Source organism: Amblyomma americanum, chromosome 9 (assembly GCF_052857255.1).
Source record: "Amblyomma americanum isolate KBUSLIRL-KWMA chromosome 9, ASM5285725v1, whole genome shotgun sequence".
NCBI classification, from domain to species: domain Eukaryota; kingdom Metazoa; phylum Arthropoda; class Arachnida; order Ixodida; family Ixodidae; genus Amblyomma; species Amblyomma americanum.
The window spans coordinates 24,152,949-24,170,480 of NC_135505.1; the positions used below are offsets into that span (position 1 = coordinate 24,152,949).

The 17,532-nt window shown below is 46.5% G+C and overlaps 1 protein-coding gene across 2 annotated transcripts in view; it reads left to right on the forward strand.

The window, feature by feature from the left end:
• Positions 1 to 5,345: 5,345 nt before the first annotated feature.
• LOC144103975 (putative cytochrome P450 301a1, mitochondrial) overlaps positions 5,346 to 17,532 on the forward strand; it is a 140,776-nt gene continuing 128,589 nt past the window's right edge. For both annotated transcript variants that reach the window (XM_077636725.1, XM_077636726.1), the window contains exon 1: positions 5,346 to 5,596. In XM_077636725.1, the coding sequence (XP_077492851.1) occupies positions 5,401 to 5,596 (196 nt within the window). In that variant the 5' untranslated portion in view covers positions 5,346 to 5,400. The remainder of the gene's footprint in view (positions 5,597 to 17,532) is intronic.

Below are 17,532 nucleotides of genomic sequence, written 5' to 3' on the forward strand. Positions count from 1 at the left end.
GGAAGAGTTTCCTTTTACGACTGCTCTGCGTTCGTAAACCACCACCCAGTCCGTAAATTCCTCGCCGTGGAAACATTTCAGTGTGGCTAGAAACACCGCCCGAACAATTAATTTATTTACGTATTCATACCGCAATCCCGCAGTTAGGTTTTTTGCAAGGTTGGGATACAAACTAAGCAGTTTAAGAAAACAGGCGAAAGTAAACAAAAATAACAGTTAAAGTTGAAGCTCATCTGCTCCATTGGGAATACAACAATTAAACATATACAACAGAACAGTGAAATAGCAAATGCAATAATAACTAGGTCATATGTAGCGAGAATGACGTCAGCGACGGCCGCAGCACTTCATTGTTAGTGAGGTTTTTCTAATCGGAAGTAGTTCGTGGAAGGAATGAGTATTTAAATCAGTTATTTCGAACGCGAAAAGGAATTAAGGTTAGCTGGTGTCGTTGTCGCGTCGCATATCCGGACGATAAAACAAGCAAATCGGTGAGTTCCGTTCTGTAGTGTATTTTGATTAATTGATACATAAAATTAAGTCGTGCACAACGATATCGCTCAGATATTGTCGGAAGGCCAGCTTGGATTAAAAGGTTTGTTACTGACGTACGTAGGTAATGGGCCTTTTTCACGTTGGGAGAGCGCCCCTAGCGACGGCCGCCGAATCACAGCTGGTGGTTCGGTCGGTCGGTTCGTGCCGCGCGATCATCAGTAGTCATTTTGGTCGGTTGACATTTGCTTAAGTTTTCGTGCTCATCCGAACGTCGCTGTTGATTTTCAGTATGCTTTTGCCTTTATTGCTGTGAAGATTTTCATTCTGTTGAACAGACAATGTTTTCGCGCAATGTTTGGACGCGAGCAAGCAGTGGACCAACGATCTGACTTCTGTGCCGCCGGTTAGTGAGAATGCGATTGCCATACACTTTGGCGCACCGAACCAGCAACTGCGAAAAGAATGGACTTTCAAAGAGGAGAAATTCATTCGCCGCATTCAATGTTGCGTTCATCACCACCAGTGCGAGGGCGAGCTGCTGATGCGGAGACAGCGGGCGACAGCCCCGACGCGGCTAGCATTCTTGTGTTCGAAGATTGATGGCACGTAATCCGGATGGTCCACGAAACGAGAAGGGACCCGTGCAAAAAAAAAAACGCAATGGAAATGCGCGTCAACCTGACCTTTTCAGAGATATGCACTCTCGTTACGCAAATTAATGCAGTTTCAGAGATAACAAACGGGAAGCAAATGGTTTAAAAGCCCGGTAGAGATACCTAGTCGAGCGTGCTCGTTGTTTGATAACAAGGCTGTGCCAGGGCTGTTGATGATGCGCAAACGATCTCACAGCGCGATACAGCGCTGTGGAGGCACCGAGGCGCTTGCTGACTGGCGTATTCGGCTGGCTGGCGAGTGCACGAGAGTTCCGCTGAGGAAGCCGCCAACTAGCATTCGCATAGTCCACTCCACTGAGATTGTCTGAAATGGGCACAGTCCACTGCAGCGAAATATTTCGAGGCGACTGCTTTCGCAGGAGAGTTGCTCCTAAGCGGAAGGTATCCGGCATTCTCGAGTCATCGTCGTCGTTTCGGCGAACGCTGTGGTCGCGCGCTTCCCCCGAGACCAGCCGTGCCACGGCGCGCGCACGTTTCCGTAAACGTCCTAAATCTTTTTTACGTTTCACCCATTAATTTAGTCTCCCTGCTACTGGCATGCGGATGCGGCTCTGATATTATAGTTGCAATGAAAGAACTGCGCGATCGAGTCACGGACGGCGAAGAGCCAAAGACGCACACAAACGCCGTCTTTGCCTCTTCGCCGTCCGTTTCTCGTTCGCGCAGATCTATGAATCTATACAAACCAAGCAGCCCAAGTTCTACTGAAGTTTTTATAATGCCCGGGATGCTAGCAGACAGTCCCTTATTTTCTCATGCAGCCACTTCTGCTACGCTAGCAAATGAACAGCAGAGGCGTCACACTTTGTACTTCGCGCTACAGTTTCTTAGAAAATATAGTGCAAGAACGAAAAAAAGCAGTTTTTACCCGAGACAATGTTGTCGCTGCAGACACGCGAGTTGGCTGTTGGCTGTCACGGAGATCCATCAACATTCACACCGCACATTGCCTGCGCCCACTCTGCTCTTTTGGCTTCATGCAGGGATGCCGCAGGGAATCTAAAAAATCTTACTTTTCCTGGATTTTTGCTAGAATTAAAGCATCCCACGGCGGCACACCGCTGAGGCACCCCGCCAGCGATTTTAGCATGCACGCAAAGCGCAGAGTTGGCGACAAATACGCAGCAGCGAAGCGCCGAACGCGGGACACAACCGGCCGCACCGCTCAACTGGGCGACGAACCATCAAAAAACATGGCGGTCGCATGCTGCTCCCAATGCACTGCGTGCGCATGCGCAGAGTGCCATCTTGAAAAAGGCCCTTGGTTATATATGTATCGTGCCGCCCTCTTTTGACCCTTCTCTAATTTATTGATGTTAGTTTGCGTGAACGCGTCCCAAATGATCGCAGCATAATCTAAGGTAGGCAGAACATTACATCTGTAATCAAGTAGTCCTACAGATGGGGTAGACAACCGCAATGGCCGTCTCAAGAAAAACAGTTTACGAAAAGCGTTACACGTTATGAAGTCAATATGTTTATTCCAACTAAGAGTGTTAGTGACCCAGAGCCCTAGATCTTTATATTCGGTTACTTCTGTTACTTGTGTCATGCCGTTAATACAATAACCGAATGGCAAGATTTTCTTTTTGTGAGTGATTCTCATTAGTACAGTTTTTCCAAAGTTAATGGACATTTAACATGCTTCACATCATGCGAACACTGTTTGCAGCTCACTATTAGTAATAGTTGATTGGAGACATTTCTTACTCCTGCATAAATAACACAATCATCAGCGTAAAGTATAATTTTCATAGGAATGTTAGCGACAATATAATTAATATATATTAAAAACAGAGGCCCAAAAACAGAACCCTGAGGGATGTCAGAGGGAACTGTAAGCCTGTAAGAAGAAAGATGATTAAAAACAACGAATTGCTCTCTGTTTGAAAGGTATACTGTAATCCATTTTACTAATTGTTCGTCATGAAGTACTGTGTCCAATTCATTAATTAACTTTTCGTGAGTAACCTTATCAAAACCTTTCGAGAAGTCCATAAACAAGACATCATACTGCGTTAAATTGTTAATTGACGGGGCAAAATCAAATATAGTTTCGACTAGCTCTGTACAAGTTGAGTAATCCCTCCTGAATCCATGCTGATACTTACTAAAATTATTAGCGTCGAGAAAGTTTGATATGTGATTGTGAATTATGAGTTCAAGTAGTTTACAAGCAGTCGATGTGAGTGAAATAGGGCGGTAGTTCTTGATCAATCGCTTCTCTCCCCTTTTATGAAGCGGTTTCACTCTAGCAGTCCCCCAGTCTCTCGGAATTGGACTTTAATTTAATTTTAAATAGAAGTCCCCCGTCGAGGTTGAGCTTGTGTCGGTAACTCGCTCTCTGTGCGAATCGCCTGACAGGTTGTATGCGGTATAAGTTTTCCCGCTTGTTGCACATTTACTGGGCCAGGAATGGGGCATGCGGCTTCGTTGCACACGCGCTGCCAACGAAAATGTTGAAATGAGATCGTCCTATTTCAAAAACAAGCTTTAAATACCAAGTTTCTGCAACCACGAAGCTGCGTTTTTTTTTTGCTCAATAGCAGCAACGCAAAACAAAGAAAGAAAAACGGAGACAGGAACGCTCAGCTGAAATTGGCAATCACATGAGCGCTGACCCTGTTCCAAGCCGTCACGCGCGAGTTTACAAAATGCGCAGCTGTGTTACCTGCAATCCAAAGGAAAAAAAGCCATTCGGTGCCTGCGTCATTTGACATCAGCAAATGTATTGCGATACTCCGCCCAAGATGTTTTGAAATCTTTAACGATAAGCTTTTTGATAGAAGAGCGTTTTTTTCGGCATATTGTTGTCAGCTGTGTAGCGGATCAGAATAGAGCTAAGGCGTGCTAACAAGTAGGTGGTTAACTAATATTGAGCTTTTAACTATTTAACTATTAGTGTTAGTCTCCCACTTATTGAGAGTCATCTAGCCCACTTCAACTAACATCCGTACCACTTTTAAGGATTTCGAAAACGCACTCACCCTCCCTGCTGCGGCCTAAAATAATTTGGCTAAATCGCGCCAAAATATGGGCGCTTTCGAAAAGCTTGCATTTAAGGCAACTTCTCTACTGCACGTAACTTGTCAAAATAGTGAAAACTTATTAAGCCGCGGCTAGCGGCGTTTTTCAAATTCTAAGCGATATGGACATTACTTGTGGTGGGGTGTATACACCTCTCAATCAGAAGGAGATTAACAGTAATTGGTAAAAAAGTATTTATTATTAGTTAACCAGCCTATTATTAGCCCGTCTTAGCTGTACTATGATCCGCTACATCGCTGACAATGCTATGCAGAAAGAAGCGCTTTTTTAAATAAATAAAAAAAAAACTTATTTTGAAAAGATGGAGAACAGTTAAGGTGAAACGCCTGGCATGTGCAATTAAGCCTAGGCAATCATTTCTCTTAAATACAGCTGTGCGGTCGTCCAACTTTTTAGACGATGTCGTTATCAAAAGAAAAAAACTTGGACTAAGTATAGCCAATCATTAAGAGTGCATAGTAATATCATTAGAGATCCCTCCCGGGCAAGTAGTCTTTCTAATTCACAGAATGATAGATCATGGGAGTCCTCATACCACTCATTGCGCAGCGGTGCAACGGTTAAGCGGCACGCCACTGCCCTAGCTGGTACGGTTTTTTAAAGGCTGCCACCAGTGAAGCTTAATTGTGGGACCCCGTCTGCTCGCCCCAAGTCCCCGTAAGGACCATTTTTGCTCTTTCCCGGAGGATGTCAATATCCCGACCAATGAGCTGATGCGCAGTGCCACGGTGGGCTGGAGGCAATTGCATTGAAGCTATTTGATCAAATTTCATTGCCACGTGCTTTTACTTGACACGGACGGACGGACGTTGGCTTTTATCCTGAACGGGACCTCTAATGCTACAACAGTAACAACCACTGAAGACCGCAGGAAACCGAGCATACCGTTGTCGAGCGATGCACTGCACTTAAACGCGCCTGTTCAATTGCGGCTGGGGCCGCATCCTTTGGCAGTATCACAGCACCGCATTCGGCGTGAAGTGAAGAGGGCGAGAGGGAGAGGCTGCCAGGAGGAGAGGCCAAACAGCACGAGGAGGTCGACGTGTCACGCATGCGTCTGACACACGTCAGTCAGAAAGAGCGCTTTGGCCCCATCAATTTGGCCGGCGAAGTGCACGTGCGCACTAGTCTGCCAGAATGCGTCGGCAGTTGAACGAGCGCTGAGCGCCCTAAGCGGGGCAGGATGTTGTTGAGCGTAGCGGGACGGAAGAATGCACTGGCATCTAAACTGGTCGCCCCGCATTTCTCAAAAGCCCGCTTCAGCGTGAGCGCCCATTGCCTCGGAGATAGGAGCAGCTTTGCTAAACCTTTCAGTGATGTTCCCAGGATTCCAGCTCTGCCGGTGCTGGGAAGTTCATGGATATATTTTCCGATTGTGGGTAAGCAAACTGTTTTTTTTCTTTTGTATTTCGTCTCTATCACTTCATGCTTCTTTGGTTCTCTTCCAAAGGAAGTTGATCCTCCAGTTCCTGGTAGGCTTAAGGGACCAATTATAATGCCTGCCACCTCGTGAGCCACCTCGTAGACGCATTTTAGAAAAAAGTGATAAAGCCAAGCCGTATCGAGCTGATGCAGTGGATATGGTATAGTGGCGGTATAGTTAATAAAGATCTTGTTACCGAATTTGAAGAGCACACATCACTTGGTGTATTCAAGCGTACTCTGAATGAAATGTAGAACTATAAGTGCTTGGAATTAACACTGTCGTCCACGTCAAAAATTATTTAGCTTTTTAAGTGCCTGTTACTGGTATTGTTTTTTCTTCCCTTTTTAATTGGTTTATCTATTTGAGTGCTTACTTCTATTATATTTTTCTATTTTTAATTTGTACCTTTGATTGAAGAAAACCATTTCATCTGTACCGCGCTGTTTGCCCTGTGTACAGGTTGTATGGGGCCGTGAACCTAGTCAGGTGTAAGGAAGCACCTTTTGTTCGGGGTGATTTAGTTTTTGCATGAGGAAACTGAGAATAAACTTCAACTTCGACTTCTTCAACTTCCGAACAATAGCAGGCGGAGCTTCAAGGCTGCGACGTCCCGCGGGTGTGAGACAGTTTCATACACAAGACGCCTGAGGACGTCAGGCTTCTGGAGACGGTGATCGCACGTCGGTATCACCCCTCTCACCAGATTATATTGATAACATACGTTATAATACTGCGCGTACAGAGACAAACACGTTCGCACCATAAAGCTACCGAAGCTTCTCTTATGCAATGAGAATTTTATTCCTGGGTATTATCTGCGTACTCTTCGTTTCCTTAGTCATCGTCACCTGCACCCATTTTAGACCTGCTACAGTGGCTTCGTTGTTTGGGGTTCGGCAGAGGACTCGACATCTCGGCATTAAAATCTGGCCACAGCGGCTCCAACATGTTTGATGAGGGCGCAAGAGCGGCCGTTTGCTGTGCGATCATCATCAGCGTCATAAATCTGACTACGTCCTCTGAACTACAAAGGGCTCTCCCAAATTTCTCCAATTAACGCTGTCCTGCTCAAGCTGCGGCCACCCTATTTTCACAAACTTCCGAATCTCATCCGCACACCTAACCTTCTGCCGCCCCCTGCTGTGCTTCCCTTCTCTTGGAATCCAGCCTGCTACCGTTAACAACTACACGTTACCTTGCCTTCGCGTTCAGACATGGCAAGAATGAAATTATTGTAATGGAACTACTTTTATCGGAAATTTGCAATGCAATTCGTTAGATTTCTTGGCTGCTGATTTATTGATGCAATTATTTACTTCGGGGCAGTGATTTCATGATAAAAATAAATAATTATAAGTGAAATAACTATTTCTGAGGGTTGCAAGGTTGAGGGTTTTGAGGGCTTGCGGGGTTGAGCGTCTACAAAGCAAGAAAAACGTGCGGCCAGCAAAAACCAGCCTCCAGCCACCGCGGTGGCTCAGTGGTTAAGGCTCTCGGCTGCTGACCCGAAAGATGCGGGATCGGTATCGGCCACGCCGGTCGAATTTCGATAGAGGCGAAATTCTAGAGGCCCGTGTACTGTGCGATGTCAGCGCATGGTAAAGAGCACCAGGTGGTCTAAATTTATCCAGAGCCCTCCACTACGGCGTCCCTCATAGTCTGAGTCGCTTTGGGACGTTAATCCCCCTTTAAACCATAAACTCCAGCGAAGCGGGGAACGTGGTTCAGAAGCGATGTGCGTACGGGCATCACCAATGCCTTGATGAAGAGTCCATAGGGCTGGTACGCATCTTCCAGCGCTGCGTACGATCGTACACACAGACGCATCGCAGGGCCGCCAGAAGAGCTCCATGACCGTGGCATACCGTACTCCGCCTTCCCACAGACTAACTGCGATTGCTTGAGCATGTATTCTTACCTCCAGATGATTAATAAATACCGGGTGTTACAGCGAGCACTTTCAAAAGCTCAAAAATAGGCTTTCTGGAGTAAAATATAGCTTTTGTGGCGGACACCAGGAAACCGATGAATCGTCTTAAGTTGTAAGCTGGTTAACTAATTTTTTAATAATTAACTTTTTAACTATTAGAGTTGGCGCCTAGTTACAAGCAGAGACTTGTAGCCGGTCGTTAGTTATAGCCATATCAGTTTTTAGAATTTAGAAAACGTCATTACTTTCGCCACTGTGAATCGACAAAATATGGCTGCATCGGGCGAAAATACATGCGCTTTCGAAAGCAGGTTCTCAAAGCAACCCTTCCAGTGCGCGTAATTAGTCGAAAAAGTCAAATTTTGTGGATGCACAGCGCCCAGGGTAATCGTGTTTTCAAATTTCAAAAAACTGATATGGCTATTACTAACAACCAGATACAAATCTCTTTTTGCAACTAGGCGCCTAACTCAACTGGTTAAAAAGTTAATTGTTAAAAATTTGTTAATCAGCCCACTACTTAAGACGATTCAGCAGTGCTCTAGTGTCCGCCAACACTGGTAATGCTATGCCGATAAAGCCATATATGTACCCCAAAAAGCCTATCTTTGAAAATTTTTGAAAGTGTTCGCCGAAACGCCCGGTATATTGTCACGTCGCCGCACTCAAAAGAAGTCTCAACTGACACCATACGAAACTGGTTGTGAGTTTTGGGGAAAACTAGTTTCTGTAGCTAGACATGAAGCCCTATATAACTAGAGGGCAACACAGGAGACAGTGTCACCGCCACATGCAAATTATTTCCGCCAACATGCCTCCAAAAAGAGCCAACTGAAGAGCAAAATTGGTAGCTTGACTGCGCCCTGGTTTTTTTTTTTTTTCCGGGATGACGAGCGCGAACAAGCAGCTTTGCACCCGGCTGTTCTATGCCTACGATAAATTTTTTTAAAATCAAAAGGGTGAGACTGTATTACGCTTTGAATGATGAACTTCTGATTAAAGAGTGATGCAAGCAATTGTACAAATCTTGAGTTTAAGCGTACCTCACCTGCGTCAGGAAAGCGGCTATTCAGTGGATTTGGGCTACTATTCTGAAAAGAGGGGCAAAATTTCCGACGCCCACTTTGAAGCGAAGCGGCGGTGCAAACAAAGAAAACTGAAATTTTTTTAGGAACTATGACCAATGCGCAGCTTTTCATGCATCGAAACTAGAAAGTAATTTAAAAGTAATGAAAATTACGTTTGGGAAGTAATTCGTAGCGTAATTACTTTTGAGAGTAGTAACTTGTGATGTGACATAACAACTTTTGCGAAGTTTCCACCAAAGTAATTATTAGTGTAATTTCATTACTTTTCAGAAGTATTTTTTCCATCTGTGTTCGCGTTACAGGCCTTGACCATGTGTCACGAATTGGTAACGTGTACCCCGACTATCCGAAGGGGAACGCTATCACGTGCAGGTTCGAACGAAACAACAAAGATATCCGACAAAACAATACAAGGCCGTGTTTATAATTTAAATGAATAGAGCCGACACGAAACGAAAACAAGAAAAAACACACACTCGACACGCGTGCGTGTACTGTGCGATGTCAGTGCACGTTAAAGAACCCCAGGTGGTCGAAATTATTCCGGAGCCCTCCACTACGGCACCTCATTCTTCCTTTCTTCTTTCACTCCCTCCTTATCCCTTCCCTTACGGCGCGGTTCAGGTGTCCAACGATATATGAGACAGATACTGCGCCATTTCCTTTCCCCAAAAACCAATTATTATTATTATTATTATTCACGCGTGCAACACTACAGAAATAAAGGAAAGTGTTCACCAGGTACTGAGCGTCCAGGTGAAGCGGAGATGTCTTGCAGACAGGGTGGACGCTGCTGCTTGTAGTGCGGCGCGTCGCTGGCGTTACGTCGAAGAAAGTGGTAGAAGGGAGCCAGGTGGTGGTAGGAGTGGAGAGGAACACTGGGACACGCCGGTGGACTGCTGTCAGAAGCCCGAAGAACTTGGCAGCAACAGGAGAATCGTAGGCACATCCCGTCGAAGGCAGCTCGAAATGCCAGAGGCTTAAAGCAGGCTATCCAAGCACTCTTTCGGCAGCACGGACCCTCAGTCCATCGGCTGCCACCTCCACACTTGCAATGAACGCAGGAGGCTTGCGTCGGAGATCCAATGGAGGTCCACGGCAGCACGGACCCAACGTCCGACGGCTGCCACCTCCACGCTTGAATGACACGACCTCCGCTGCGCTGTCTTCACTTTACACCTCGGTTTTCTGACACGTCAGTCTTCCGCTCCTGGTGCTCGCCACGCTCTTTGTCGCTGTCGCCTCGCACACACTCTTCTTCGCAGGGTGTGTGCGAAGCAGAAACATTTTTTCGGCATTCTAACGTTAATGCTCCGTAATTAGTTGTGATAGCGGAGAATTCAGAGAACATCTGAAAGAAGCTCTAGTACATTCCTACCTCGTCGATGGCATCCGTTTAAGTTGAGGCCGTTGAACTCATTTAAGCCAAGTACTTCCTGTTATGTATACCAAGTCTGAGTGATCATAACCATGTCGAAATTTAAATTTAAGCTAATAAAGAAGGTTGTCGGTGCGTCATTTTGGCGGACTGCACACTGCAGTCCATTAAAGTAAGATAACCACTTTTAATTGGTAATGTGAATTCACTTATTGCGGTCATTAAGAAGGCGGTAAGAAAACCAGCTGCTTGGAGGCCAAGGGGCGCAGAGAGAGGCAGACAGGAGGCACGTAATCGGGATGGCCACGGACGCTTCTGTTTTCCACAAAAAGTAACTTTATGCACCAGAATAAAGCTTAAATAGGTCCTCGTTGCTTCAGCACAACTGCTTCTTCGCTAATCTGTGAAAATTTATAAACATTTATTATCATTTAGAAGCATTTATGGCCGCGCTAACCTTTCTTACCACTTCGAAGTATCTATTTCCGGGCTTAGTTGGTTGGACATATATCGTGTAAGGTGGCTATCGCAGAGACGACCCGCACAAAAATATAAGTGTAAACAAGACAGGCTTTAAGCAGCTTATTCGAAGTTCAGAGCATCAAGCACAAAGACGCAGTGCGAATAAGCGCTGCATAAAAAAAATGAACAGAAAAGCACTTACAGAGCTAACAGCTGTGAGGCTATATGAACCAGAAAATTACTTTCGGGAGAGCGGAGTCAAACAGACGTGCCAGTAATGCCTGCAGTCCCCTTTTCTCTCACACACATATGGAACGCTTCAAGCAGCGGCGGGCAGATGCACAGTCTCCCCTTATGGTGAGATTGTGAATGTTTTTTTATATCGCACACTTGCCTTAAAGGTATAATTTGGGTTTAATGTATACTAACTAAAGGAAATCATATAAGCTGTTTTCATTCATGAACCGGAGAAGGCTCGTGATCTTACTCTTGTCGGTCAACCACTTGGAAAAGTCCTCCTCCCTTTTAGCGGTTAGTCCTATTTGCATTGAAATTCAGGTCCTTAATGCCTTTTATCTTACACATCTGTCCACTTGAAAGCACTGGCTTTCGGTTTAAAATTTTAAAAGTATAGGAGGCGCAGAGGAAACCGGTGAATTCCAGCTGTGACTGTGCAGGTGACTTATCTTATACTTGGCGCTTTTATGGAAGACTGCCGACAATATAAAAAAACAAACCTGTGAGCCTTTTATGCCCGTAAGCGAACGAAGCTTGGCTAGAATAAACTAAATCTGCGGTGCAGGAAGGACCTTTCAGCTAGCATGCGCCAACCGCTGGAGCCTCATGTACTAAAGCTGCGGAGCTATTACCCTCCCCGTTTTACCGTCACTTCGAACGCTTTTTACTATGGGGCCTATTCTCGAAAATTCGCCATTTTGTGCAAATTGTGACGTAGGCGTGACGTGCCATGAAGGCGGCGCCTGGTTACGTACCCACATAATCTGATTACGTGAAATGGAAAAAAAGTAAACAAACTGATCTAGAAATAAATAACGTCGTCTGCTACTATTGTCGCCAAGTACGAAACAGAACGCCGCTACGGGTGCTTGCGCTGAGCCTCTGCGTTGCAAGCTTCGGTACATACGCGTAGAACGGCAGTGCGAGAGAGTGAAATATGCTGCGGCCTCTTGCGTATCATGTCGGACGTCCGGCAGCAGCTATGGACAGACCGAGTGGGGTTACTCAGTGCGAAAGACTCGCACCCCGATTGTCAAAGGATCCACCGAGTTCGATGCGGCGGTGCGAGCGAGGGCGCAGCCTAGACAACTTTTCAGTCGAGGTGAAGTGACGGCGTACCCGCGAGGCACCAGCAGCGTCACACGTGTACGTAAGCACTGTTGCGCAGAGAAACTGGCGAACATCAGGAACGGAACCAGGATATTCGTAACGGCGTACGTGCCGAATGGGAGCGGCAACTGAAAGCTTTGGTCGACATGATGCCTTTATGGCATTGCTCCCCATAAGGATCGGTGACAGCTTCGCACATTCGCTTTCCAGCCACAGTTGAATGCAGAAACTGAGACGTAATAAGGCGCACTTTTCTTGGAGAAAAGCCATCTCATCCGGGACAGGGAACGAATCAGCCACAGCTATATTTTTAGAGTGATGCCACCACTCCTGGAAAGGCGCCCGAAGCGGCTCTTAAATCCGCGCAGGCCAGCCGTCCCTTACCGAGGGCAACACTCGCATTCTGAGCATTAGCAACTGGCTGCGGAAACCGACTGTTTCCTAAGCGCCGCGTCAGCTACCGTCAGGTCAGAAAGAGTTATAAAGCATTTAATCACTGCGTATCAGCCTTAGCGGAGAGCGGGGTGCAGTGGCGTAGTATCTGTGGGCGCTTGGAAGGCCTCCACGATGTTTCGTGCTGAAATGCATGCTTAGCAAGGTAAGCCGGTGTGCACATTTTAGGCAACGCGTTTCTCCAGACTCTCTTCTTGGTCCAGTTTGCATGCACCCGCGCAAGAAAGGAAACGGCAAAACGCGGAATATCGGAGTAAATCTTGTCAAGGTGAACGCACAGAGCGCTCATCTCTTATTTTCAACTGAAATACGCAGAGCAGAACAAAGGATTCTTTTCTGCCATTAATAAAAAAACAATATTAAGCAAAGCGAAAACTCCCCCCCCCCCCTCCCACACACGCACAATTTAAAAAGAGCGTACCCTCAAAACATTCAGTGATATACTCGTATTTTGCTTCGTAAGCCTGCATGCATGCATGCACTTTTGTGGTGTACGTGGCACATATATTACTTCATAAAAATGAAAAATGCTACCAGCAATTTTGCTTGCTTTTCCCTTCGTGGAAAGGCATTAGTCTTTCAACTTGTTCAAGTGAATGCGTAGCATTAACCACAACCACACAGAGGCAGCTACAGTGTACGTGCCATGCAAGTGCGCACAACATTCTGTGAGATGGAGCAAAATTGTTGTCTTGAGTACTCACAGGCAGCCTCACCTCCTTTGCTGTCTACACAAGCAGCACGAGTCAGGGAGTGTCCAGCTGTTTCTTCGTTGTAGGATAACAGTTATGCACCTACCATAATATCGAGCAGCTCTTTTCAATGCCTGATCAAGTATAGTACAGTAAGCTTCCGTGTAAGAGAGAAATATTTAATGCCAGAAAGGGTGGAGAGGTCGGATACAGAAAAGTTCCTTCACCTGTTATTCCGCAAAGGGGTAGGAGAGGAACATAGAGGTAGAGAGTGAAGGTCGGTGGTGATGTCATACTACAGTACAGTGAGACACATGCATTGTGCAAGATACTTGCTTTATTTGCTTGGTTTTATCAGGTTTATCATCCCAAAGCGACTCAGGCTATGAGGGATGCTGTAGTAGAGAGCTCGCAATAATTTCAGCCCCCTCGGGTTCTTTGGCGTGGACTGACATCGCACAGTACACGGGCCTCTACCGCTGCGGCCGGAATTGAACCCGAGTATTTAGGGTCAGCAGCCAACCACCATATCCACTGAGCCGCCACAGCGGCTTTATTTGTGTGATGCAACAAACTGTTAATTTAATGTTCATGTCTACCGACTCATTACCTAGTACACGTCACACAAAGCCTGAGCATGCGTTTTGGGGCCAGGCATTCCGGCTCGTCTTGGACGAATTGTTTAAATAGGCAACTAAGTGGCACCATGAGCTGAAGAGTTGAAGGAGAACAAAAACGAGACAGTAAATTTACGAGCTCTACAGACAAGGAGGAAATTAATTTATTTCCATACTCTGAAGGCCTGGAGGCTACGAAGATGAGTGGGGGAGCATATAAATTTGGTAACTGCTTTTCCGAATTCAATATAGCTAGAGATTTTAGCAATGGAGGCAGGAACATGGCAGGAAAAGTCCAAGTATAAGATTAGACAGAGAATAGGCCAAACATTCAAGGTTGATGGGGCCCACAGGACAATCTGTGGGAGGCGCCACAGCAGACAGCGCTAGTGCTCTGGTTAGGGTACTATTAAGATAAAAGTCTCGAGGATCCACAAAAAGCAATTTAGCCAGCGACGGTAGCCAATAGCTTTCAATGCTTGCGGTACGTTTTTTAGTGCCTGCACCTCATGGTATGTATTCATAATAATTAAAAAAGCAAAGGAGAATGTTCCAAATGATACAAAATATCATCACAGCACCATACAATACACCGCTAAAAGGAGAGATGAGTACTAGAAATTGCAATGATACTGTCACGTAGTGGTGACGGCAGCCGAAGGAGCGATGAAGATGGACAAAAGGTCTTCTAAAGGAAAACTGTTTATTGGGCTGACTTGCGCCCACAATGGGCTGAATCAATCGGCGGCGCCGAAGCGACAAGCGTGCTCGGCGGTCGTCGAACACAATGCCCGCCACTGTCGGCCGCGCTCAATTTAAAGCTGATAGCGTACTTTCGAGATAAAGCGTGCAAAGTTACAAGAACATTCCGGAACAACGTAGAATCAGCTCTACCTGGCTGCGATCAATGGAGATAACTCTAGTCGCGTCTAGCGTCGCAACCAAAGCGATAAAGTGGCGTGGCGGCAGATTTGAAGAGGGAACAAGCACTGCAAATATTCGCGGCATTAATGCCCTCTTAACGAAGCATCGAACCCATGTATTAAAAACTAATAATGCGACTAGTAACAAATAAAACCGATCGTGCTAAAATAAACACAGAGTGTGGAAATGCAGGATCCTTTAGCGTGCATCATAGGGCTTCAAACGGACGACATGGACAACTTCTGGTCGTACGCGGCGTCGCTGGGATGCAGTCACTGCGTCAGGGATGACTTCATAATCTAGTTCACCTAGCCGACGAAGAAGCTTTTAAGGGCCGAAATAGCGGCGCAAAAGCTTTGCACTCAATCCAAGGCGGCGAATGGGCGTCCAAACCCAGACTTGGTCTCCTGGCTTGTATTACGCGTTGCATCTTTGTAGGTTGTAGCGTCTGGCGTCGGTCCACTGCTGGTATTTGATCCGTAATCGGGCAAGCCTTCGAGATTCTTCTGCGCGTTGAAGGTAGGCGGCGACGTCGACGGACTCTTCTGTAACGTTGGGCAGCATGGCGTCTAGCGTGGTCGTTGCCTTCCTGCCATGAACGAGCCTAAAAGGCGTCATCTGGGCGGTCTCCTGCACTGTAGTAGTGATGTAGGCGAAGACGATGTAAGGCAGGATGGCGTCCCAGGTCTTGTGTTCGGCATCGACATACATGGCGAGCATATCGGCGATGGTTTTGTTCAGGCGTTCGGTCAGCCCGTTGGTCTTCGAATCGTATGCTCTTGTCCTCCGGTGGCTGGTTTGGCAGTAACGCAGGATGGCTTGCGTTAGTTCCGCCGTGAATGCTGTTCCTCTGTCCGTGATGAACACCTCGGGGGCGCCGTGTCGCAGAAGAATGTAATCCACTAAACATTTGCCGACTTCTGCTGCTGTTCCGTGGGGTGGGGCTTTTGCCTCGGCGGAGCGGGTCAGGTGGTCGGTCGCAATGATGATCCACTTATTTCCAGGCGTTGAGTTTGGGAAAGGACCAAGGAAGTCCATGCTGATCTCCTGAAAGGGCCTTGAGGGGGTTCAATGGGGTTCAGAAATCCTGCTGGTCGGGTGGGAGGGGTCTTTCGTCGCTGACAATCTCGGCAGGTTTTCGTATAATGTGCGACATCGGCAGACAGTCGGGGCCAGTAATACTTTTCTTGAATGAGGCGAAAGGTGCCAGTAAACCCGAGATCTCCAGCTGTCGGGAGACAAGCAGGTACAACAAGGAGGTAGGCTGTTTTGTTCGCTGTGAAGTTCTTCTTCATGAGGACATCATTCTGTACACAGAAGGAAGAAAGTCCTTGCTTGAATGAGGCGTAGGGTGAAGAAACTTTGCCTCACAAGTGCTTGATGAGGCGTTTTAGGTCGGTGTCCGGGCGTTGCTGCTGGGCAAAAGAGCTGGAGCTGATGGGTCCCAGGAAGGCGTCCTCATCGTCGTCCGGCGGCGGCGCATCTACAGGGACTCGTGAGAGGCAATCGGCGTCAAAGTGTTTGCGTCCGGACTTGTAAACGACGGTGACGTCAAACTTCTGGAGGCGCAGACTCTATCCAAAGAGGCGGCCAGAAGGGTCCTTCAATTCTGCGAGCCAGCACAGCGCCTGGTGATCGCTGACTACCTTGAACGGTCATCCGTACAGTTAGGTGTGGGATTCTCGGTCGTCGAATAGTGAGTTAGCCTCGGCCTTGCAAAGGAACGAGTAGCATATGCGATGACTTTCTCCAGCGCATCGCTTCTTTAAACGAGGACGGCGTCTAGGCACAAGCTGCTTGCATCGGTATGAACTGCAGTATCGGCGGTTTCATGAAAATGCCCGAGGATCGCTGGGGACAATAAACTGCGCTGAAGTTCTTTGAAGGCTTCTGCTTGCGGCGCTTGCCATTTAAAGAAATTCTGTCCTCGTCAATTTTGTCGGGGGCTCGGCGATGCGCGAAAAGTTTTTCACAAATCATATTCACAAATCTCGGCTCGAGTGATTCCGGTTTTCAAAAAAGGTGACCGTCTTGATGTTGGAAACTATCGTCCAATTTCATTAACCTCCAGCATATGTAAACTCATGGAACATATCGTGTCTAACTTCATAATTGCATTTCTCGAAAAACACAATATTTTGTCGTGTTTCCAGCATGGATTTCGGAAAGGTCTTTCAACTGTTACTCAAGTGGTAACTACCATTCACGAAGTGGCATCCTGTCTTGATAAGGCCGAGCAAATAGATCAGATATTCCTAGACTTCAGCAAAGCGTTTGATCGTGTCTCACATAGCAAACTAATCCTAAAACTTCAGAACATTGGTCTTCCTCTACCGATAGTGAAATGGATTCAAGCCTACCTCAGGAACCGAAAACAGTTCGTCCACGTCAATGGCTGCTCCTCTGAAATTTTACCGGTTGGCTCTGGGGTCCCTCAGGGTAGTGTCCTTGGCCCTGTTTTATTCCTAATATATATTAATGACATCGTTGCCTCAGATGACATCGCATCTGTTAGTATCAGGCTATTTGCAGATGACTGCGTTCTGTTCAAAACTATTCGTTGTACCGATGACCAAATTGCTTTGAACAATAACCTTAATGCTGTGCACCAGTGGTGTAGCCTTTGGTCTATGGAATTAAACCGAGAAAAATCCGTCCTTCTTCAGGTAACTAACAAGAAAACCCCGTTTCAGTTTTTGTACAAAATCAACGAATATCCAATAGTTCAGATCGACGAGTATAAATACCTAGGTGTGACGATAACTAATCACTTGAATTGGACGAGCCACATTAATAAAACCTGTGCATCAGCCTTTAAGAAACAAGGTTTCCTTTATTTTAAATTAAGATCAGCCCCTTTTCATGTTATGCTGCTTGCATTCAGTACCCTAATAAGACCTCAGCTGGAGTATGCTTGTGTAGTATGGGACCCTTCCTTGAAGAAAAACGTAACCAAACTAGAAATGGTACAGAGAAAAGCCGTTCGTTTGATATTCAA